Genomic DNA, 19,329 nt, shown 5'->3' on the forward strand with positions numbered 1-19,329 from the left:
TCACCAACATCAACGTGGGATGGCCGGGAAAGGTACATGACGCTCGCATCTTCAGGAACTCTGGTCTGTTTTAAAAGCTGCAGGAAGGGACTTTATTCCCAGACCAGAAAATAACTCTTGGGGATGTTGAAATGCCTATATGTATCCTTGGGGACCCAGCCTACCCCTTAATGCCATGGCTCATGAAGCCGTACACAGGCAGCCTGGACAGTAGTCAGGAGCTGTTCAACTACAGGCTGAGCAAGTGCAGAATGGTGGTAGAATGTGCATTTGGACGTTTAAAGGTGCGCTGGCGCAGTTTACTGACTCGCTTAGACCTCAGCGAAACCAATATTCCCACTGTTATTACTGCTTGCTGTGTGCTCCACAATATCTGTGAGAGTAAGGGGGAGACGTTTATGGCGGGGTGGGAGGTTGAGGCAAATCGCCTGGCTGCTGGTTACGCGCAGCCAGACACCAGGGCGGTTAGAAGAGCACAGGAGGGCGCGGTACGCATCAGAGAAGCTTTGAAAACCAGTTTCATGACTGGCCAGGCTACGGTGTGAAAGTTCTGTTTGTTTCTCCTTGATGAAACCCCCCGCCCCTTGGTTCACTCTACTTCCCTGTAAGCTAACCACCCGCCCCTCCTCCCTTCAATCACCGCTTGCAGAGGCAATAAAGTCATTGTTGCTTCACATTCATGCATTCTTTATTCATTCATCACACAAATAGGGGGATGACTACCAAGGTAGCCCAGGAGGGGTGATGGAGGAGGGAAGGAAAATGCCACACAGCACTTTAAGCACAGCACTTTAAAAGTTTACAACTTTAAAATTTATTGAATGACAGCCTTCTTTTTTTTGGGCAATCCTCTGTGGTGGAGTGGCTGGTTGGCCGGAGGCCCCCCCACCGCGTTCTTGGGCGTCTGGGTGTGGAGGCTATGGAACTTGGGGAGGAGGGTGGTTGGTTACAGAGGGGCTGCAGTGGCAGTCTGTGCTCCAGCTGCCTTTGCTGCAGCTCAACCATACACTGGAGCATACTGGTTTGGTCCTCCAGCAGCCTCAGCGTTGAATCCTGCCTCCTCTCATCACGCTGCCACCACATTTGAGCTTCAGCCCGCCTCTTACTCTCTTCAGCCCGCCACCTCTCCTCCCGGTCATTTTGTGCTTTCCTGCACTCTGACATTATTTGCCTCCACGCATTCGTCTGTGCTCTGTCAGTGTGGGAGGACAGCATGAGCTCGGAGAACATTTCATCGCGAGTGAGGTGTTTTTTTTTTTCTTTCTAAGCTTCACTAGCCTCTGGGAAGGAGAAGATCCTGTGATCATTGAAACACATGCAGCTGGTGGAGAAAAAAAAAGGGACAGCGGTATTTAAAAAGACACATTTTATAAAACAGTGGCTACACTCTTTCAGGGTAAACCTTGCTGTTAACATTACATACATAGCACATGTGCTTTCGTTACAAGGTCGCATTTTGCCTCCCCCCACCGCGTGGCTACCCCCTCAACCCTCCCCCCTCCCCGTGGCTAACAGCGGGGAACATTTCTGTTTAGCCACAGGCAAACAGCCCAGCAGGAATGGGTTCCTCTGAGTGTCCCCTGAAGAAAAGCACTCTATTTCAACCAGGTGACCATGAATTATATCTCACTCTCCTGAGGATAACACAGAGAGATAAATGGATGTTGTTTGAATGCCAGCAAACATACACTGCAATGCTTTGTTCTACAATGATTCCCGAGTACGTGTTACTGGCCTGGAGTGGTAAAGTGTCCTACCATGAAGGATGCAATAAGGCTGCCCTCCCCAGAAACCTTTTGCAAAGGCTTTGGGAGTACATCCAGGAGAACTGCGAATGCCAGGGCAAAGTAATCCTTTCACATGCTTGCTTTTAAACCATGTATAGTATTTTAAAAGGTACACTCACCAGAGGTCCCTACTCCGCCTGCTGGGTCCAGGAGGCAGCCTTGGGTGGGTTCGGGGGGTACTGGCTCCAGGTCCAGGGTGAGAAACAGCTCCTGGCTGTCAGGAAAACCGGTTTCTCCGCTTGCTTGCTGTGAGCTATCTACAACCTCATCATCATCATGTTCTTCGTCCCCAAAACCTGCTTCCGTATTGCCTCCATCTCCATTGAAGGAGTCAAACAACACGGCTGGGGTAGTGGTGGCTGAACCCCCTAAAATGGCATGCAGCTCATCATAGAAGCGGCATGTTTGGGGCTCTGACCCGGAGCGGCCGTTCGCCTCTCTTGTTTTCTGGTAGGCTTGCCTCAGCTCCTTCAGTTTCATGCGGCACTGCTTCAGGTCCCTGTTATGGCCTCTGTCCTTCATGCCCTGGGAGATTTTGACAAAGGTTTTGGCATTTCGAAAACTGGAACGGAGTTCTGATAGCACGGATTCCTCTCCCCAAACAGCGATCAGATCCCGTACCTCCCGTTCGGTCCAGGCTGGAGCTCTTTTGCGATTCTGGGACTCCATCATGGTCACCTCTGCTGATGAGCTCTGCATGGTCACCTGCAGCTTGCCACGCTGGCCAAACAGGAAATGAGATTCAAAAGTTCGCGGTTCTTTTCCTGTCTACCTGGCCAGTGCATCTGAGTTGAGAGTGCTGTCCAGAGCGGTCACAATGGAGCACTTTGGGATAGCTCCCGGAGGCCAATACCGTTGAATTGTGTCCACAGTACCCCAAATTCGAGCCGGCAAGGCCGATTTGAGCGCTAATCCACTTGTCAGGGGTGGAGTAAGGAAATCGATTTTAAGAGCTCTTTAAGTCGAAATAAAGGGCTTCATCGTGTGGACGGGTGCAGGTTTACATCGATTTAATGCTGCTAAATTCGACCTAAAGTCCTAGTGTAGACCAGGGCTCATTGGGTCTGTTTATGATATATGTAAACTTTTGTTACAAGACTGCTAAGTTTGCAATGTCAGGGTTACACAGGTGAATACAGTCATTTCCTAACTCTTCAGTGCTTATCTCCCTTGTGCATAAGCATTATGATGCAGTCTTTAATTACATGATCATCCTATTTTTCCCACAGGATCCCTGCCTCATTCAGTGTGCAGGATGGATGGCGCTCACTGAATGAGCGGCTTTATTCAACATTTTGTTTTATCCGCATTGTGTGGCTTTATCTACTGGACGCTATTCAAACCCTGCTCTGAAGATAGAATTATTAATTGCCTCATGGCCTTGTCCACAGTGCTCTTCTCGTCTTATGGCATCTGAGTGCGCCACACATTAATGAATTTATTTTTGGAGCACCCCTGTGAGATGAGGATAGCTCAGTGGTTTGAGCATTGGCCTGCTAAACCCAGGGTTGTGAGTTCAATCCTTGAGGGGGCCATTTAGGGATCTGGGGCAAAAATTGGGGATTGGCCCTGCTTTGAGCAGGGGGTTGGACTAGATGACTTCCTGAGGTCCCTTCCAACCTGGGGGTTCTATGAGGGGTATTACTACTTGCATTTTACAGAAGGGGAGTGGAGGCACAGATTAAGGCCACCTAATTTGACATGCCTAGGACTGATTTTTTTTCAGAGTACTTAACATTATACAGCACTTTATATGGTCAAAGCACAGCTCCCACTGACTGCTGTTGCAGCGGTGAGTGTTCAGCGTTTCTGCAAATCAGGGCTCAGTTTGGGCACCCGGAAAATGAGGAACACAAAATTAGCGATTTATGACACAGAGGCCCTTTGGTACCTCTGGCAAAGGGATCGCTGTTCTTTACAATCAATTCCTGTCGCAGACCTGACAAACTCACTACATCTAATACCCCACTTTCATGGTGGTGTTAATCCATGAAGGGTAGCATGGGAGGTCTCTGCTGAAAGTTTGTAACTTACTGATACTCATAGTCATTGTGAGATGTGCATATGGGTAACATTTAAGGAATAAGGTAACTATATTGGAAATTATGGTCTTGAAGTGAAAGTTCGTCACCAGCAAATCCTGTGTCTTGGTGATGACTCATTCAGACAGGAGGGAGTTGTTGCCCCTCAGTGGCTAGCCAATCATGTAATGTATTGCTAAGTTGTCCACTGTTGCAACAACCCAGAAAAGTCGATGGAAAATCATCAAAGATAAACTATAAACATCAAAGCCACTTGGAGGTAAAAAGAAAGATGACAACAGACGGGATCACCCTGTCTATGAATAAAGACAAAAGACTGAGTCAGTATATCATAGGGTGGAGAAAGGAATTCTGTATCCATTCACAGAGGAGACATCTCATGGAGTAGGGTTGTTTTTCATGAAAGGTTTGTTCCTGGGAGGCCAGCCAGGTCTGCAACAGATTGTACTTTGGTGGGAAACCTACTTTATTAGCTAGGGAAGGTAACTATTAATACGTTTAGGCCCTGGGTTGTGTCGTGACTTTTTTTATAGTATAGCCGTTTATTTCCATCACTCTATTGTTTCTCGTGTAACCTCTATTCTGTTCTTAAATGAACTTTTTTGTTTTATAAGTGCTCACAAGTGCTGTACAGTAACTCCTCACTTAACGTTCATAGAATCATAGAATGTCAGGGTTGGAAGGGACCCCAGAAGGTCATCTAGTCCAACCCCCTGCTCGAAGCAGGACCAATTCCCAGTTAAATCATCCCAGCCAGGGCTTTGTCAAGCCTGACCTTAAAAACCTCTAAGGAAGGAGATTCTACCACCTCCCTAGGTAACGCATTCCAGTGTTTCACCACCCTCATAGTGAAAAAGTTTTTCCTAATATCCAATCTAAACCTCCCCCACTGCAACTTGAGACCATTACTCCTCGTTCTGTCATCTGCTACCATTGAGAACAGTCTAGAGCCATCCTCTTTGGAACCCCCTTTCAGGTAGTTGAAAGCAGCTATCAAATCCCCCCTCATTCTTCTCTTCTGCAGGCTAAACAATCCCAGCTCCCTCAGCCTCTCCTCATAAGTCATGTGTTCTAGACCCCTAATCATTTTTGTTGCCCTTCGCTGGACTCTCTCCAATTTATCCACATCCTCCTTGTAGTGTGGGGCCCAAAACTGGACACAGTACTCCAGATGAGGCCTCACCAATGTCGAATAGAGGGGAACGATCACGTCCCTCGATCTGCTCGCTATGCCCCTACTTATACATCCCAAAATGCCATTGGCCTTCTTGGCAACAAGGGCACACTGCTGACTCATATCCAGCTTCTCATCCACTGTCACCCCTAGGTCCTTTTCCGCAGAACTGCTGCCTAGCCATTTGGTCCCTAGTCTGTAGCGGTGCATTGGATTCTTCCGTCCTAAGTGTAGGACTCTGCACTTATCCTTATTGAACCTCATCAGATTTCTTTTGGCCCAATCCTCCAATTTGTCTAGGTCCTTCTGTATCCTATCCTTCCCCTCCAGCATATCTACCACTCCTCCCAGTTTAGTATCATCCGCAAATTTGCTGAGAGTGCAATCTACACCATCCTCCAGATCATTTATGAAGATATTGAACAAAACCGGCCCCAGGACCGACCCCTGGGGCACTCCACTTGACACCGGCTGCCAACTAGACATGGAGCCATTGATCACTACCCGTTGAGCCCGACAATCTAGCCAGCTTTCTACCCACCTTATAGTGCATTCATCCAGCCCATACTTCCTTAACTTGCTGACAAGAATACTGTGGGAGACCGTGTCAAAAGCTTTGCTAAAGTCAAGAAACAATACATCCACTGCTTTCCCTTCATCCACAGAACCAGTAATCTCATCATAAAAGGCGATTAGATTAGTCAGGCATGACCTTCCCTTGGTGAATCCATGCTGGCTGTTCCTGATCACTTTCCTCTCATGCAAGTACTTCAGGATTGATTCTTTGAGGACCTGCTCCATGATTTTTCCAGGGACTGAGGTGAGGCTCACTGGCCTGTAGTTCCCAGGATCCTCCTCCTTCCCTTTTTTAAAGATTGGCACTACATTAGCCTTTTTCCAGTCATCCGGGACTTCCCCCGTTCGCCACGAGTTTTCAAAGATAATGGCCAATGGCTCTGCAATCACAGCCGCCAATTCCTTCAGCACTCTTGGATGCAACTCGTCCGGCCCCATGGACTTGTGCACGTCCAGCTTTTCTAAATAGTCCCTAACCACCTCTATCTCCACAGAGGGCTGGCCATCTCTTCCCCATTTTGTGATGCCCAGCGCAGCAGTCTGGGAGCTGACCTTGTTAGTGAAGACAGAGGCAAAAAAAGCATTGAGTACATTAGCTTTTTCCACATCCTCTGTCACTAGGTTGCCTCCCTCATTCAGTAAGGGGCCCACACTTTCCTTGGCTTTCTTCTTGTTGCCAACATACCTGAATAACGTTGTAGTTATGTTCCTAAAAAAATGCAACTTTAAGTGAAACGATGTTAAACAAATCCAATTTTCCCATAAGATTTAATGTAAATGAGGGGGGTTAGGTTCCAAGGAAATTTTTGGGGGGCAGACAAAAAGCATTATATACTGTACAGTACTGCACTGTGGTTGGGAGGTGCTCCTGGCTTACCCCATACAGGCACAGCCCGCTGCAGGCAAGGACACTAGGAAGTACCTTGTGCAGCAGCAGTGGCAGCTTTCTCAGAAAAGAACAGGCGGCGACTTTGCCGGGGGATGTTCCAGGCCCGCCTCTTCCCATTTGGCGGGGCTTAGGACTTTCTGGGAGGGAGGGGGAAGAGTGGAGACATGGCGCTTACCTGCTCCTCCCCCTCCCTCCCAGCGCTTTGCACAAGTTCCTCTTCTCCGCCTCCTCCCCCTCCCTCCCAGATAGTCCTAAGTGCCGCCCAACAGCTGTCTGGCAGCGGGGGAAGCACTGGGAGGGAGGGGGAGGAGGCAGAGAAGAGGAACTTGTGCAATGCTCCCTTGTAAAGTCGCTGTTCTGCCACAGAATCTTACAAGCAGTGGACAGAGCAGGCAGCCAAACGACGTTATCAGGGAGCATTGCACAACTTTAAACGAGCATGTTCCCCAATGGAGCAGTGACGTAACTTCGAAACAACGTTAAGCGGGAAGACATTAAGTGAGGAGTTAATGTACATTATACAGGAACAGTGATTTAAGGTTAAACTGGGGCGCACTGCTCTTTTGGGAGCAGAGTATCTGAGATTTCTTTGAGTTGGGCTGGATATTGCAGGAGAACACTTCAAGGAGTCTTAGACTGGGCTGCACCTCTTATTAACCTTTGCAAGGCAAAGACACAGCTGGTGTAGTCCAGACATGTGTGCTTGAGTGACTGATAGGCTGGTGGTGTTAGGGGGCTAACACACAGCCATCACAAACAAGAAAACCCCTGCCTGTAGTAGAGGAAAACAAGGTGACTCACAGTCCTGGGTATCCTGAAGACCTGCCTTAACCATGAGACCCTCCTTTCTCTTCCTGCAATCCCCTGCCTCCTTCACTACACGCCTTCCAGCTTCTACAACGATTGAAGCTGGGGTCCTGATGAAATCTGCATCCTTCATTACGCAATCCTGATTCATCCCCAGATTACAGTCCTTTGTGTGTCCTGTGGACAAAATAGTATATGACCATATAATTAAAGACCAGATCATAATTAGGCTTGGAGAATTGGATTTTAATTGTCCTTATAATTCTGATGGATAATATCAATGTTTTTAAGCATTTTTCAATGGTTATTGATTTTATATTTTCATAATTGTGCAACATTGTGTTAAATGTTTTTGTCTATTTTGTATTGATTTAAATTTTCACTGTAAGTGGTGTGGAGGGAGAATATCACTTTCACTACTTTGTTTGCCCCTCCCCTCTTCCCGCCCCCCTACTCGCCCCCCAAATTTTTTCCCATGGGAAGTTAGTATGGAAAAGGGGGAAGGAACACTTTCTTTTTTATCACTTCACACTTTTTCCATTTGAATAAACTAAAAAAGACTCTGTCCCCTCTCCCACTTTCTCTCCCTTCTCACCCCTTTTTCATTAAAAAAATTAATTTGAAATGTTTTCCAAAACAAAAATCAAATTTGTGGGGGAGGGAGGAAACAAATTCCAACCAGCTCTTCTACTTACTGTTTTTTTATAATTACAGAAGAGCAAGCGTTAAACTAGTTTAAGTGCATCTTCTGTGGTGTTGCACTGGTTTAACTAGATCAATTTAAAATAAATTTTATTAAACTGGTGCAACTTCTTGAGTACAGACAAGGACTAGGCAATGTTTGGGATCATGTTAAGGAAGTAACACGTACTATTTTAATAACTACGGGCATGGCAATTTCCTTGCATGTGATCTCGGCCACTGCTTTATCTAGTCTTTCCGAGTTGGAGGGCTTTAATTCTTCCTTTGTAAGTTATTCTTTAGGCAGCAATTAATATTGGTGTGTGTCATTTTTAAAGTGTTGAGGAATGGAAGATTCTCATTCTAAAAGAGGCTCTGATTAGAATTTAATATGGCCAAAACAGATCCAACCTGGTGATCTGAATGCTCTATCTGTGTACTATTATAAATAGGATTTCTAACACATTTACTTCATAATGTCAAGCATACCCTCAAGGTAAATTTTCTTATCCTTTCATTTTGATGGACTTTTTGCTTTTGCTAACCAGGAGCTGTAATCCTATTTAGTCTAAATTTCAATTAATCTTTTTTACAAAGGTAAAGTTAAAATCAAACAGCTGTGATTCACTGACTAGTACTACAGCAGGCTAGCCTGCTGTTTCTCCCCAAACCCCCATCACACATGAACAGTGTCCTTCCTTTCAGTATACTTCCATTTATGGTATCTTCTTGATGAATCAATGCAATTTATTTCATCACAAAAGTCATCAACATTTTGACTGAGTTTCTTCAGTCCTGGGAGTGGAAAAATCTTTCATGCCAGACTATGTGAAATTGCAACTGCATGGCCGTTTAACTAAGGCTGCAAGTTTTTCATGGAGGTCATGGAAGTCACAGATCCTATGGCTTTCCAGGACCTCTGGGACTTCTGAAGCAGCTGGCCCAGGGGCCGCCTGAGCAGCTCGGGCCCCACTTGCTGCTGGGGCAATGTCAGGTCACAGCACCACCCCCAGCAGGAGTTTGAGTGTTGGAGGGGGCTTGGGGCATGGGGTTGGGGCATGGGAGGGGGTGAGGTCTCGGGGGGGCGTTCCCTGGAAGCAGCGACATCCCCCTCCCTCAGCTCCTAGCAGATGGCTCTGTGCACTGCCTCTGCCTGCAGCCATTGCCCCCAGTTCCAGCCCAGAGTGGGGCCTGGGCTGCTCCCCCCCAAGCGCCCCCGGGCCATCTTGAGCACCCATGGTGCCCCTCCGGCCACCCCAACCAGCATCCGCAGCACCCCCGGACCGCCCCCAAGATTTAGTCAGGGGTATATAGTAAAAGTCATGCACAGGTCATGGGCTGTGAATTTTTGTTTATTGCCCGTGACCTGTGCATGACTTTTACTAAAAATACCTGTGACTAAAACGTAGCCTTAAGCATAACTAATAAGCAAATATGACCGCCGGCAGTTGTCACCATAAGAAGACAGGGGTAAGAACAGGAAGAGAAGTTCATTATAAGCTCACATTAAAAAAGATAATGGATCTGAGATCTCATCTGCATGAATGTTCAGTAGAGAACTACTTCTGGGAGACATGCAGTCTCTTGGCAGCACCATGTGGGGTACGTGTAGCTACAAGTCCCAGTGAAATGCAGGCTGTGTCCACATAAGGTTTTGGTGCGTCTCTATTTGCACAAGCCGTGCCTCAATGTCTATGCTGCTATTTATACCCGTGCTGGGGGGGGTGTGTGTGCATGGGCAGTGTACGTACTCTACATGCTGCTGTAAGAAGTGTGCAATGTAAACATAAGCTCAGGCTAGACCTTGCTGGGTTGGCTGCATGAGCATCTACAAAACGGCTGTGCTAGTAAAGGTGTGTTTTGGAACTCTGTTTATATGGCTTTGTACCCCTTTGAGTTTGGGGTAAAAGCTGTGTGTTATTTGGCCACAAAGTGAGAGACAGTACGGTCTACTGGATAGAGCATTGGACTAGACAGCAAAAAAAGCAAGTGTTGTATTCCTGGCTCTCCTACCGTGTGACTTTAGCTATGTCATTTCCCCTTTCTGTGCCCACTTCCTGCCCCACCCATTGTCAGTCTTGTCTATTCAGATTGTAAGCTTTCTGACAGCAGTACAAGTGTAAAATAAAGACCACGACTTTGTATCACTTTTTTGGTCCTGCTACTTCCCAAGTGAAATCACAGTGAAACTCAGCCAACCATGGCCTGGTGACTCTCAAATTGGGGTTGGGGGAACTAGAGGAACCTTACTTTAATACAAAACAAACTTTATTTCTGTTGGTTACAAATCCTTACAAATATAATAGACCATTACAAACGAGCAAACACACTTATAATGTGAGAACCGATTGCAAATGCAGGGGCCAGGGCACTGATTTGGGGATGGCAGAGAGAGAGCAAGCGAGAGACCAAGAGCGCATGCAAGAATGCTTCTTTGGGGCAGAGCACTACCTGGAAAGCCAGGCTTGGAAAGTGTGAGCAAGGAAACAGTCTCCTGTTGGTTGTTCCTACAGTGTTCAGGGAAACAGGACTTTGTCCATTCTTTGTAAATAAACAGGACTGCACCAAAGGAATGCCTGATTTGTATCGCCAATTTCTCCTCCTACCAAAACCAACCCTGAACATTTGCTAACTGCTTGGGATGAGGGACAACAATGCATACAATCAAATGGGTTAGTAGAAAAGGCAGTACAAATAAGAAAACATGATTTAACAGTGTCCTGGCAGATTCAAGAGATCCACACTTAGCACTGTTAGACAGCCACAGCGTACCTTACAGAGCTTTGTTAGCATCCCCAGTGTAAAGACTTGTGCACAAAAGAACAAAAACCTTGGTTCCTACATCTGGCCAAAGAAAATGTATCCCTGAATGAGGTACAAAATGCCAGGAGACTAGAAGACAGAGAATTCTGCCACAAGTATGTCAAACAGGTACCCCTGTGCAAGTGTGAGAAGAAATTATACTCCAAACAGAAAATGGCTCCCAAAGTAGTAAAGTAACAGCTCTACAATACACACAAAGGTTGTAAATCATAAACACCACCCCTGAGGATCAGTCCTATAGGAGGAACAGGAAACATCTATACAAAACCAACGTGGATGCTGGCTGCCTGTTTTTCAGAAACATCTAGAAGCTGCTGACAGGGCTTGTGGGCTGAACGAAGTAAATGCGTGGTCATGCAATCAGTGACAAGGAAAAACAGCAAGAGTGCCAAACACAGGTTACAGGTTATGGATCCACCTCAGGGGCTAAAGTAACTGTTTTGCACAACAAAGCCACTGCAGAAAGAAGCTTTTTAAGAATGTGTTCACAAAACCCATGAGGTTCAGAGAGAGTGGTTATTGAAACATGTCCAGTAAGGCAGAATTATGCTCTCTGTCCTGACCTCTATCCTTGCGGTCTCAATATGTGTAATTTAATTGGCTATATTAGTTTTGTAGGTATTGCTTTCATAGATACATAGATATTTAGGTCAGAAGGGACCATTATGATCATCTAGTCTGACCTCCTGCACAACGCAGGCCACAGAATTTCACCCACCACTCCTGCAAAAAAACCTCACACCTATATCTGTGCTATTGAAGTCCTCAAATCGTAGTTTAAAGACTTCAAGGAGCAGAGAATCCTCCAGCAAGTGACCCGTGCCCCACGCTACAGAGGAAGGCGAAAAACCTCCAGGGCCTCTTCCAATCTGCCCTGGAGGAAAATTCCTCCCCGACCCCAAATATGGCGATCAGCTAAACCCTGAGCATATGGGCAAGATTCATCAGCCAGATACTACAGAAAATTCTTTCCTGGGTAACTTGGATCCCACCCCATCTAATATCCCATCACAGGCCATTGGGCCTATTTACCATGAATATTAAATTACCAAAACCATGTTATCCCAGGATACCATCTCCTCCATAAACTTATCGAGTTTAATCTTAAAGCCAGATAGATCTTTTGTCCCCACTGCTTCCCTTGGAAGGCTTTTCCAAAACTTCACTCCTCTGATGGTTAGAAACCTTCGTCTAATTTCTAGTCTAAATTTCCTGGTGGCCAGTTTATATCCATTTGTTCTTGTGTCCACATTGGTACTGAGCTTAAATAATTCCTCTCCCTCCCCAGTATTTATCCCTCTGATATATTTATAGAGAGCAATCGTATCTCCCCTCAATCTTCTTTTAGTTAGGCTAAACAAGCCAAGCTCCTTGAGTTTCCTTTCATAATACAAGATTTCCATTCCTCGGATCATCCTAGTAGCCCTTCTCTGTACCTGTTCCACTTTGAATTCATCCTTCTTAAACATGGGAGACCAGAACTGCACACAGTATTCCAGGTGAGGTCTCACCAGTGCCTTGTATAACGGTACTAAAACCTCCTTATCCCTACTGGAAATACCTCTCCTGATGCATCCCAAGACGGCATTAGCTTTTTTCACGGCCATATCACATTGGCAGCTCATAGTCAGCCTATGATCAACCAATACTCCAAGGTCCTTTTCCTCCTCCGTTACTTCTAATTGATGTGTCCCTAGCTTATAACTAAAATTCTTGTTATTAATCCCTAAATGCATGACCTTACACTTCTCACTATTAAATTTCATCCTATTACTATTACTCCAGTTTACAAGGTCATCCAGATCCTCCTGTATGATATCCCGGTCCTTCTCTAAATTGGCAATACCTCCCAGCTTTGTATAATCCGCAAACTTTATTAGCAGACTCCCACTTTTTGTGCCAAGGTCAGTAATAAAAAGATTAAATAAGATTGGTCCCAAAACCAATCCTTGAGGAACTCCACTGGTAACCTCCCTCCAGCCTGACAGTTCACCTTTCAGTAGGACCCGTTGCAGTCTCCCCTTTAACCAATTCCTTATCCACCTTTCAATTTTCCTATTGATCCCCATCTTATCCAATTTAACTAATAATTCCCCATGTGGCACGGTATCAAATGCCTTACTAAAATCTAGGTAAATTAGATCCACTGTGTCTCCTTTGTCTAAAAAATCTGTTACTTTCTCAAAGAAGGAGATCAGGTTGGTTTGGCACGATCTACCTTTTGTAAAACCATGTTGTATTTTGTCCCATTTACCATTGACTTCAATGTCCTTAACTACCTTCTCCTTCAAAATTTTTTCCAAGACCTTGCATACTACAGATGTCAAACTAACAGTCCTATAATTACCCGGATCACTTTTTTTCCCTTTCTTAAAAATAGGAACTATGTTAGCAATTCTCCAATCATACGGTACAACTCCTGAGTTTACAGATTCATTAAAAATTCTTGCTAATGGGCTTGCAATTTCATGTGCCAATTCCTTTAATATTCTTGGATGAAGATTATCTGGGCCCCCTGATTTAGTCCCATTAAGCTGTTTGAGTTTCGCTTCTACCTCAAATATGGTAATGTCTACCTCCATATCCTTATTCCCATTTGTCATGTTACCATTATCCCTAAGATCCTCTTTAGTCTTATTAAAGACTGAGGCAAAGTATTTGTTTAGATATTGGGCCATGCCTAGATTATCCTTGACCTCCACTCCATCCTCAGTGTTTAGCGGTCCCACTTCTTCTTTCTTTGTTTTCTTCTTATTTATATGACTATAGAACCTTTTACTACTGGTTTTAATTCCCTTTGCAAGGTCCAACTCTACTTGACTTTTAGTCTGTCTCACTTTATCCCTACATGTTCTGACCTCAATAAGGTAGCTTTCCTTGCTGATCCCTCCCTTCTTCCACTCCCTGTATGCTTTCTGCTTTTTCTTAATCACCTCTCTGAGATGCTTGCTCATCCAGCTTGGTCTACAACTCCTGCCTATGAATTTTTTCCCCTTTCTTGGGATGCAGGCTTCCGATAGCTTCTGCAGCTTTGATTTAAAATAATCCCAGGCCTCCTCTACCTTTAGATCTATAAATTCTTCAGTCCAATCCACTTCCCTAACTGGTTTCCTTAATTTTTGAAAGTCAGCCCTTTTGAAATCAAAAACCCTAGTTGCAGATTTATTTTTGTTAATCCTTCCGTTCAGTTTGAACTGAATTAGCTCATAATCACTTGAGCCAAGACTATCCCCTACAACCATTTCTTCTATGAGATCTTCACTACTCACCAAAACCAAATCTAAAATGGCATCCCCTCTAGTCGGTTCAGCAACTACTTGCTGAAGGAATCCATCAGCTATCGCATCTAGGAAAATCTGAGCCCTATTATTATTACTAGCACTCGTCCTCCAGTCTATATCTGGGAAGTTAAAGTCTCCCATGATCACACAGTTTCCATTAGTATTTACTTTATTAAAAACATTAAAAAGGGCTCTGTCTATATCCAAATTAGATTCTGGTGGTCTATAGCACACCCCAAGCACTATCCCAGGGGAGGCTCTAATAGTTTTCTTCCCCAATGTAATTTTTGCCCAGACGGACTCAGTCATATCCATTTCATTGCTTCTTATTTCTTTACATTCTACCTCATCATTGATATACTATGCTACTCCACCACCTTTACCTTTATTTCGGTCTTTCCTAAACAGCACATACCCCTCAATACCTGTTCAGTTGACACTGTTTTATTGGCATTGGATCTTTTTGAAAATCAAAACTTTTTTCTTTTCTTTTGAAAATCAAAGAGCAGGTTGGAACTTATTGTACTGAAAAATAGTTTTATTGAAACTGATTTGTTGTGTGGGGAAAATGTCAGATGAACTCAATGTTCATTTTCCCCTGCTGGAAATATTGCAATGAAAATATAATTTACTTTTCATTTGATTTTAAAAAAAAGTTTCATTTCCAATTGGTTCAAAACTTCCAGGGGGGGATTTTTTTTTTCCAACTGAATTTTCCAAATTAGAATATTTTGTCTGAAATTTCCTCACAGAAAAATTTTGTTTTTTCCAGGGTGAATTTGATTTAAATCACTAGTCAGGAAGACTTGATTTAATCCTGGATTTCTACATAAAAGTGCATTCTTGTTGGTGCTTATAACCTTAATACATATTCTTCACAATTCAGAGATAGATGTAGGTTTCATTTTTAGAAGGTACACACTATACATTTTTAGAGTGATTTATTTTGAAAACGTTTCAGATTAGTTTTACAGCTATATCAGAAAATGAATGATTGTTTGCTTATTTCATTTACCGAAGGTAACTGAAGCAGATATTGATGAAGTCATTGGGAGGTGAACTATCTCCAGTTCAACAGGTTAATCATTAATATTTGGAGGATTTTTTGCCATGCTGCATTAGGAAGAGAACATAACCAGACAGACATTTAAATTGTTTTATTTAACTAAAATAACATTATGTATTCTGGATTTTTTTCTTCAACAACAAACATAATATTTTAACAAAACAAGCATATAAATTTTTGAACTTAGTTAAACATTCAAGTTTATTTTAAAATCAGGTTTGTTTTTTAAATTTTTCTTAACTAAAATAGGTAAATGAAATATTTTAAAAAAAACAAATTAAATCGACTGTCAGACAGGTCAACATGAGAAACTTAAAATATTGGCTTCTGCAGCTAACTCAGTCGTCTTCACCTTCATTTTCCTGTTTGTTCATAATCTGGAAAAGAAAAACAAGCTTTCCTGCTTTTTCAGGTCCCAAATGATTTCTCAATTTGGAATGAATTTGTCCAAAGGAAGAAAATATTATTTCTACACTGTCAAAAGAAACTACTACTGTTAAAAGTGAAATGGTCACTTCAACAGTTTCTGAATCCAAATGCTTAAGTGACTTCCACCAGTTCATGATGTGACTTTCTTTAAAACATCATCAGCAAACATATATTTCTCGAATGGTTCTTATTCCTAAACTGGGTCTCTTTTACGGCCTGCTGCCATTATAGGTTTTTCCTTCGAGTGAGAGAATGGTATGGTAGCTCTCAAATCAATGAAGGCCACACTCAGAAAGACCTGAAGACTTCTGGAATATGCTGCTCAAACAGTTTCACTTTTGTTTCTACTGCCTGTCCCTTCCTTCTCACATTTATCACCAGACTTCTTCTCCTTGTCCAGATCTATTCTGCCCCCAAATATCTTCTAGTCATTCAACTTTTTGAGACTTTGCACTTTTAGAGAGAGAGGTAAGGGACTGACTCTGTATACACAAATTTGCAGAGGGACAATAGGATTGAGTTCTTATTTCTCACCTCTCTATATATTTATTTAAAAACATTTTTGCTGTTAACAAGCAAGTTATCTCTGCAGAACAGTCTGAGAACTGCAAAACTAAGCATAGCTGATGGTATCTTCTAGACTAAGCACTGAGTCCCGTTGGGTAGATAGAAAGATTAACTTAAATACTCTATACAGAAGTCCCTGGAACCCCATACAATTGGATCCCTAATCCATGAACTATTGGAACTCATTTACAAAAATTTTCTTAAACATTATATGGATATATTGTCTCATACTATAGAATTCGAATTTATAATCCCTATTCCATGATGAGGTATCTATCTTAATTAAAACTATCTTTAGAGTTTTAATTAAGCATTTTACTAAAAGCATTTTATCAAAAAAATCCGATTTAAATTAAAAAAAATTTATTTTTAAAGCATTGATTTTTATCCACCCTGGTTTTTTCTAACCTGCTCTACCAAACATGGACTTTAGATTGTGAGTTGTTTGAAGCAGGGACAGTCTCTTACTCTGTGTGTGTGTGCGCACGCACGTGCAGTGTTGTAGCTATGTCTGTTCCAGCATATTAGAGAGGATGGGTGAGGTAATATTTTTTTATTGGATGAGCTTTCAGATTTCTTCTTCAGGTCTGGGGAACTTACTGGGTGTCCTCTTAGGTTATGTCTACACTACCACGGTAAGTCGGCCTATGCTACGCAACTCCAGCTACGTGAATAATGTAGCTGGAGTAAACGTACCTAAGGTCGAGTTACCACGGGGTCTACACCGCAGGGGGTCGACAGGGGACAATCTCCTGTTGACTTACCTTACTCTTCTAATTGGGGGTAGAGTACAGGGATTGACTGGAGAGTGATCTGCAGTCAATTTGGCAGGTCTTCACTAGACCTGCTAAATTCACTGCCAGTGGATTGATCTCAGAGCGTGGATCCCTGCCCTAGTGTAGACCTGCTCTTAGTAAGTTTCACAGACCTGAAGAGAGCTCTTTGTAAGCTTGAAAGCTTGTCTCTCACCTCCAAAAGTTGGTCCAATTAAAATAAAAATTATCTCACTTGCTTTGTCTCCCTTTGTGTTTGTATTACACCAAGAACAATTACACCCTGATCAGTTGGAGAATCTAGACACTACTATTAAATAAACTATAGCAGTTATGCTCATCCCCAGAGGAAACAAAAATGTGCCCAATCAAAACTGACCAAAGCAGTTTGAATTCATAATACTCACAAGCTCATGAGTTGGAGTTAGCCAGAAATTACTCTGTGAACAACAAATACCTTTAGGAAAAAAAATCAGTCTTTTCACAGAGAAGTCATAAAAGTAGATAAATGTGAATTCTGTGTAATAAATGGTTCTGTTCAAATTAGAGTTCATGCTCACATTGCAGGGCCTAGAGCCAAGGGGGGTACAGTAATATCAGGTACCCCATGAACTCTATGCACAATGGGACCAAATTCAGCTGCAACAATGATAAACTAACCTTACCATGGAACTTTATCTATTACCATGGAATACCCTTCACTTTCATCAGCCCAAACCCCAAACACCCACACAAGTGTGGCAGATAGTTAAAAATACTCATTGATGTAAAATTCAGCAGTTATTTTTGACAGTGATGATAATGAAGGCTGGCTTTGTTATGCTTTTCAGGTGGGCCAGCTCCATGCCACTCCCTAGGCTTAGGTCTGCAATGCTACTCAGATGACCTGGCTGAGAACCTCCAGGGCCATGGGAAGTTTATTATTTATACTGTTGTGCGCTGGGTTAAACCTCTTTGAAACTGGGTAGTGTAACTGCTCCCTTCATTTAAGATTATTGTAAGAAACCATTAAACTTCTTTATGTAGGCAGGCAGCTGAAACAAGAGGCCTCCACCCCAAACCCAGACGCTCACTGCCCCAAACTTGCAGGGTACTTGCGGGCAGACAGGTTGCTCTACCTATTGTTTTGTGAAAGACTGTGGGTCTGAAAGAGAGCAGGGGAAGAAAAACCAAGGGCACAGTCAGAACAAGCACTGGGAACCTCACCCTGAGAAAAGCTAGGGGCAGGTCTACACTTACAACATGGCATCGGCCCAACTGTGCCACTGCAAAGTTTTAGCGACGATGCTTCTACACCACTCCTGTTGGTGCAGTTAAGCCACCTCTATAAGAGGCAGTAGCTATGTCGACAGAAGAAGCCCTTTGGTTGACAGAGTGCTGTCTACTCCAGGGAGTTCAGTTGGTATAACTGTAAAAAGAAAAGGAGGACTTGTGGCACCTTAGAGACTAACCAGTTTATTTGAGCATAAGATTTCGTGAGCTACAGCTCACTTCATCGGATGCATACTGTGGAAAATACAGCAGATGTTTTTATACACACAGACCATGAAAAAATGGGTGTTTATCACTACAAAAGGTTTTCTCTCCCCCCCACCCCACAAAAGAGAAAACCTTTTGTAATGATAAACACCCATTTTTTCATGGTCTGTGTGTATAAAAACATCTGCTGTATTTTCCACAGTATGCATCCGATGAAGTGAGCTGTAGCTCACGAAAGCTTATGCTCAAATAAATTGGTTAGTCTCCAAGGTGCCACAAGTCCTCCTTGTCTTTTTGCGAATACAGACTAACACGGCTGTTACTCTGAAACTTGGTATAACTGTGTTGCTCAAGGGTGAGGATTTTTCAGATTTTCTGAGTTATACCCATGTAAGAGAGCTTTTGCTGACTGGAAATGGGGCTTGGAGCTGTAAGTGAGCAAAGACCCTGTCTCTTGTTTGATTCCTGCTGTGTTAATGGAAACAGGATTTTGTAATCCTATTTGTTGACAAAGAATGTCCATCAGATCCCTGGCTCCATCATCAATTTCTCCTTCTAACTGGAACAACCCCTAGGACCCTAACATTTTGGCTAGCCGCTTGGGTCAAAAGAGGTAAATATATTAGTCGTATCTAAGAACTCCAGTTGAGGGACCCGGACCGGGACCAAGGGCGACGGGCTGACCCGCTGCAGTGCTGGAGGCAGCTCGCCGAGCAGCCCGGAGCGCCGCGGGCTCCCCCACCGCCGGGGCGACGCGCGGGACTCCCGCTGCGGGGCCGGGGCCTCACCTCAGGGAACCGCGCCGCGCTGTGACGTCATCCTCTTCCCGCCCGCGGGGCTCCGGCCCGGGGCCGGCTTCACGCGCCTCCCCGGGGGTACACGGGGCCGCGCCCCCGCGGCGGGAGGGGGGGATGGGAGCGGGGCTGGCGCGCGGCGGCTGCTAATAAAGTTGGTG

General features: G+C 44.0%; 1 protein-coding gene across 7 annotated transcripts; it reads right to left on the reverse strand.

Moving 5' to 3' along the window:
* Positions 1-1,094: 1,094 nt before the first annotated feature.
* Positions 1,095-19,301, reverse strand: LOC144271925 (uncharacterized). Of its 7 annotated transcripts, none has more exons than XM_077829589.1 (4): positions 19,163-19,282; positions 7,270-7,452; positions 1,907-2,507; positions 1,095-1,321 (listed from the first exon to the last, which is right to left on the reverse strand). In XM_077829589.1, the coding sequence occupies exons 3-4, from the start codon at positions 2,484-2,486 to the stop codon at positions 1,164-1,166; spliced, it is 738 nt and encodes a 245-aa protein (XP_077685715.1). In that variant the 5' UTR covers positions 2,487-2,507; positions 7,270-7,452; positions 19,163-19,282; the 3' UTR covers positions 1,095-1,163. The 7 variants fall into 7 exon arrangements, 2 of the variants coding, with proteins under 2 accessions (XP_077685715.1, XP_077685713.1); XM_077829587.1 differs by having other exon boundaries at positions 1,907-4,125; XR_013347452.1 differs by lacking the exons at positions 1,095-1,321; positions 1,907-2,507; positions 7,270-7,452 and adding exons at positions 15,114-15,503; positions 17,303-17,352 and having other exon boundaries at positions 19,163-19,297.
* Positions 19,302-19,329: the final 28 nt, after the last annotated feature.

Source organism: Eretmochelys imbricata, chromosome 11, assembly GCF_965152235.1.
Source record: "Eretmochelys imbricata isolate rEreImb1 chromosome 11, rEreImb1.hap1, whole genome shotgun sequence".
Classification (NCBI taxonomy): domain Eukaryota; kingdom Metazoa; phylum Chordata; order Testudines; family Cheloniidae; genus Eretmochelys; species Eretmochelys imbricata.

Excerpts from the sequence above, each read along its gene's own strand:
- LOC144271925 (XM_077829589.1), bottom strand. The coding sequence starts at position 2,486 with ATGCAGAGCTCATCAGCAGAGGTGACCATGATGGAGTCCCAGAATCGC. Across the intron at positions 1,322-1,906 it reads AGGCGGAGTAGGGACCTCTG|CTGCATGTGTTTCAATGATC; the intron begins GTGAGTGTACCT and ends TTTCTCCACCAG.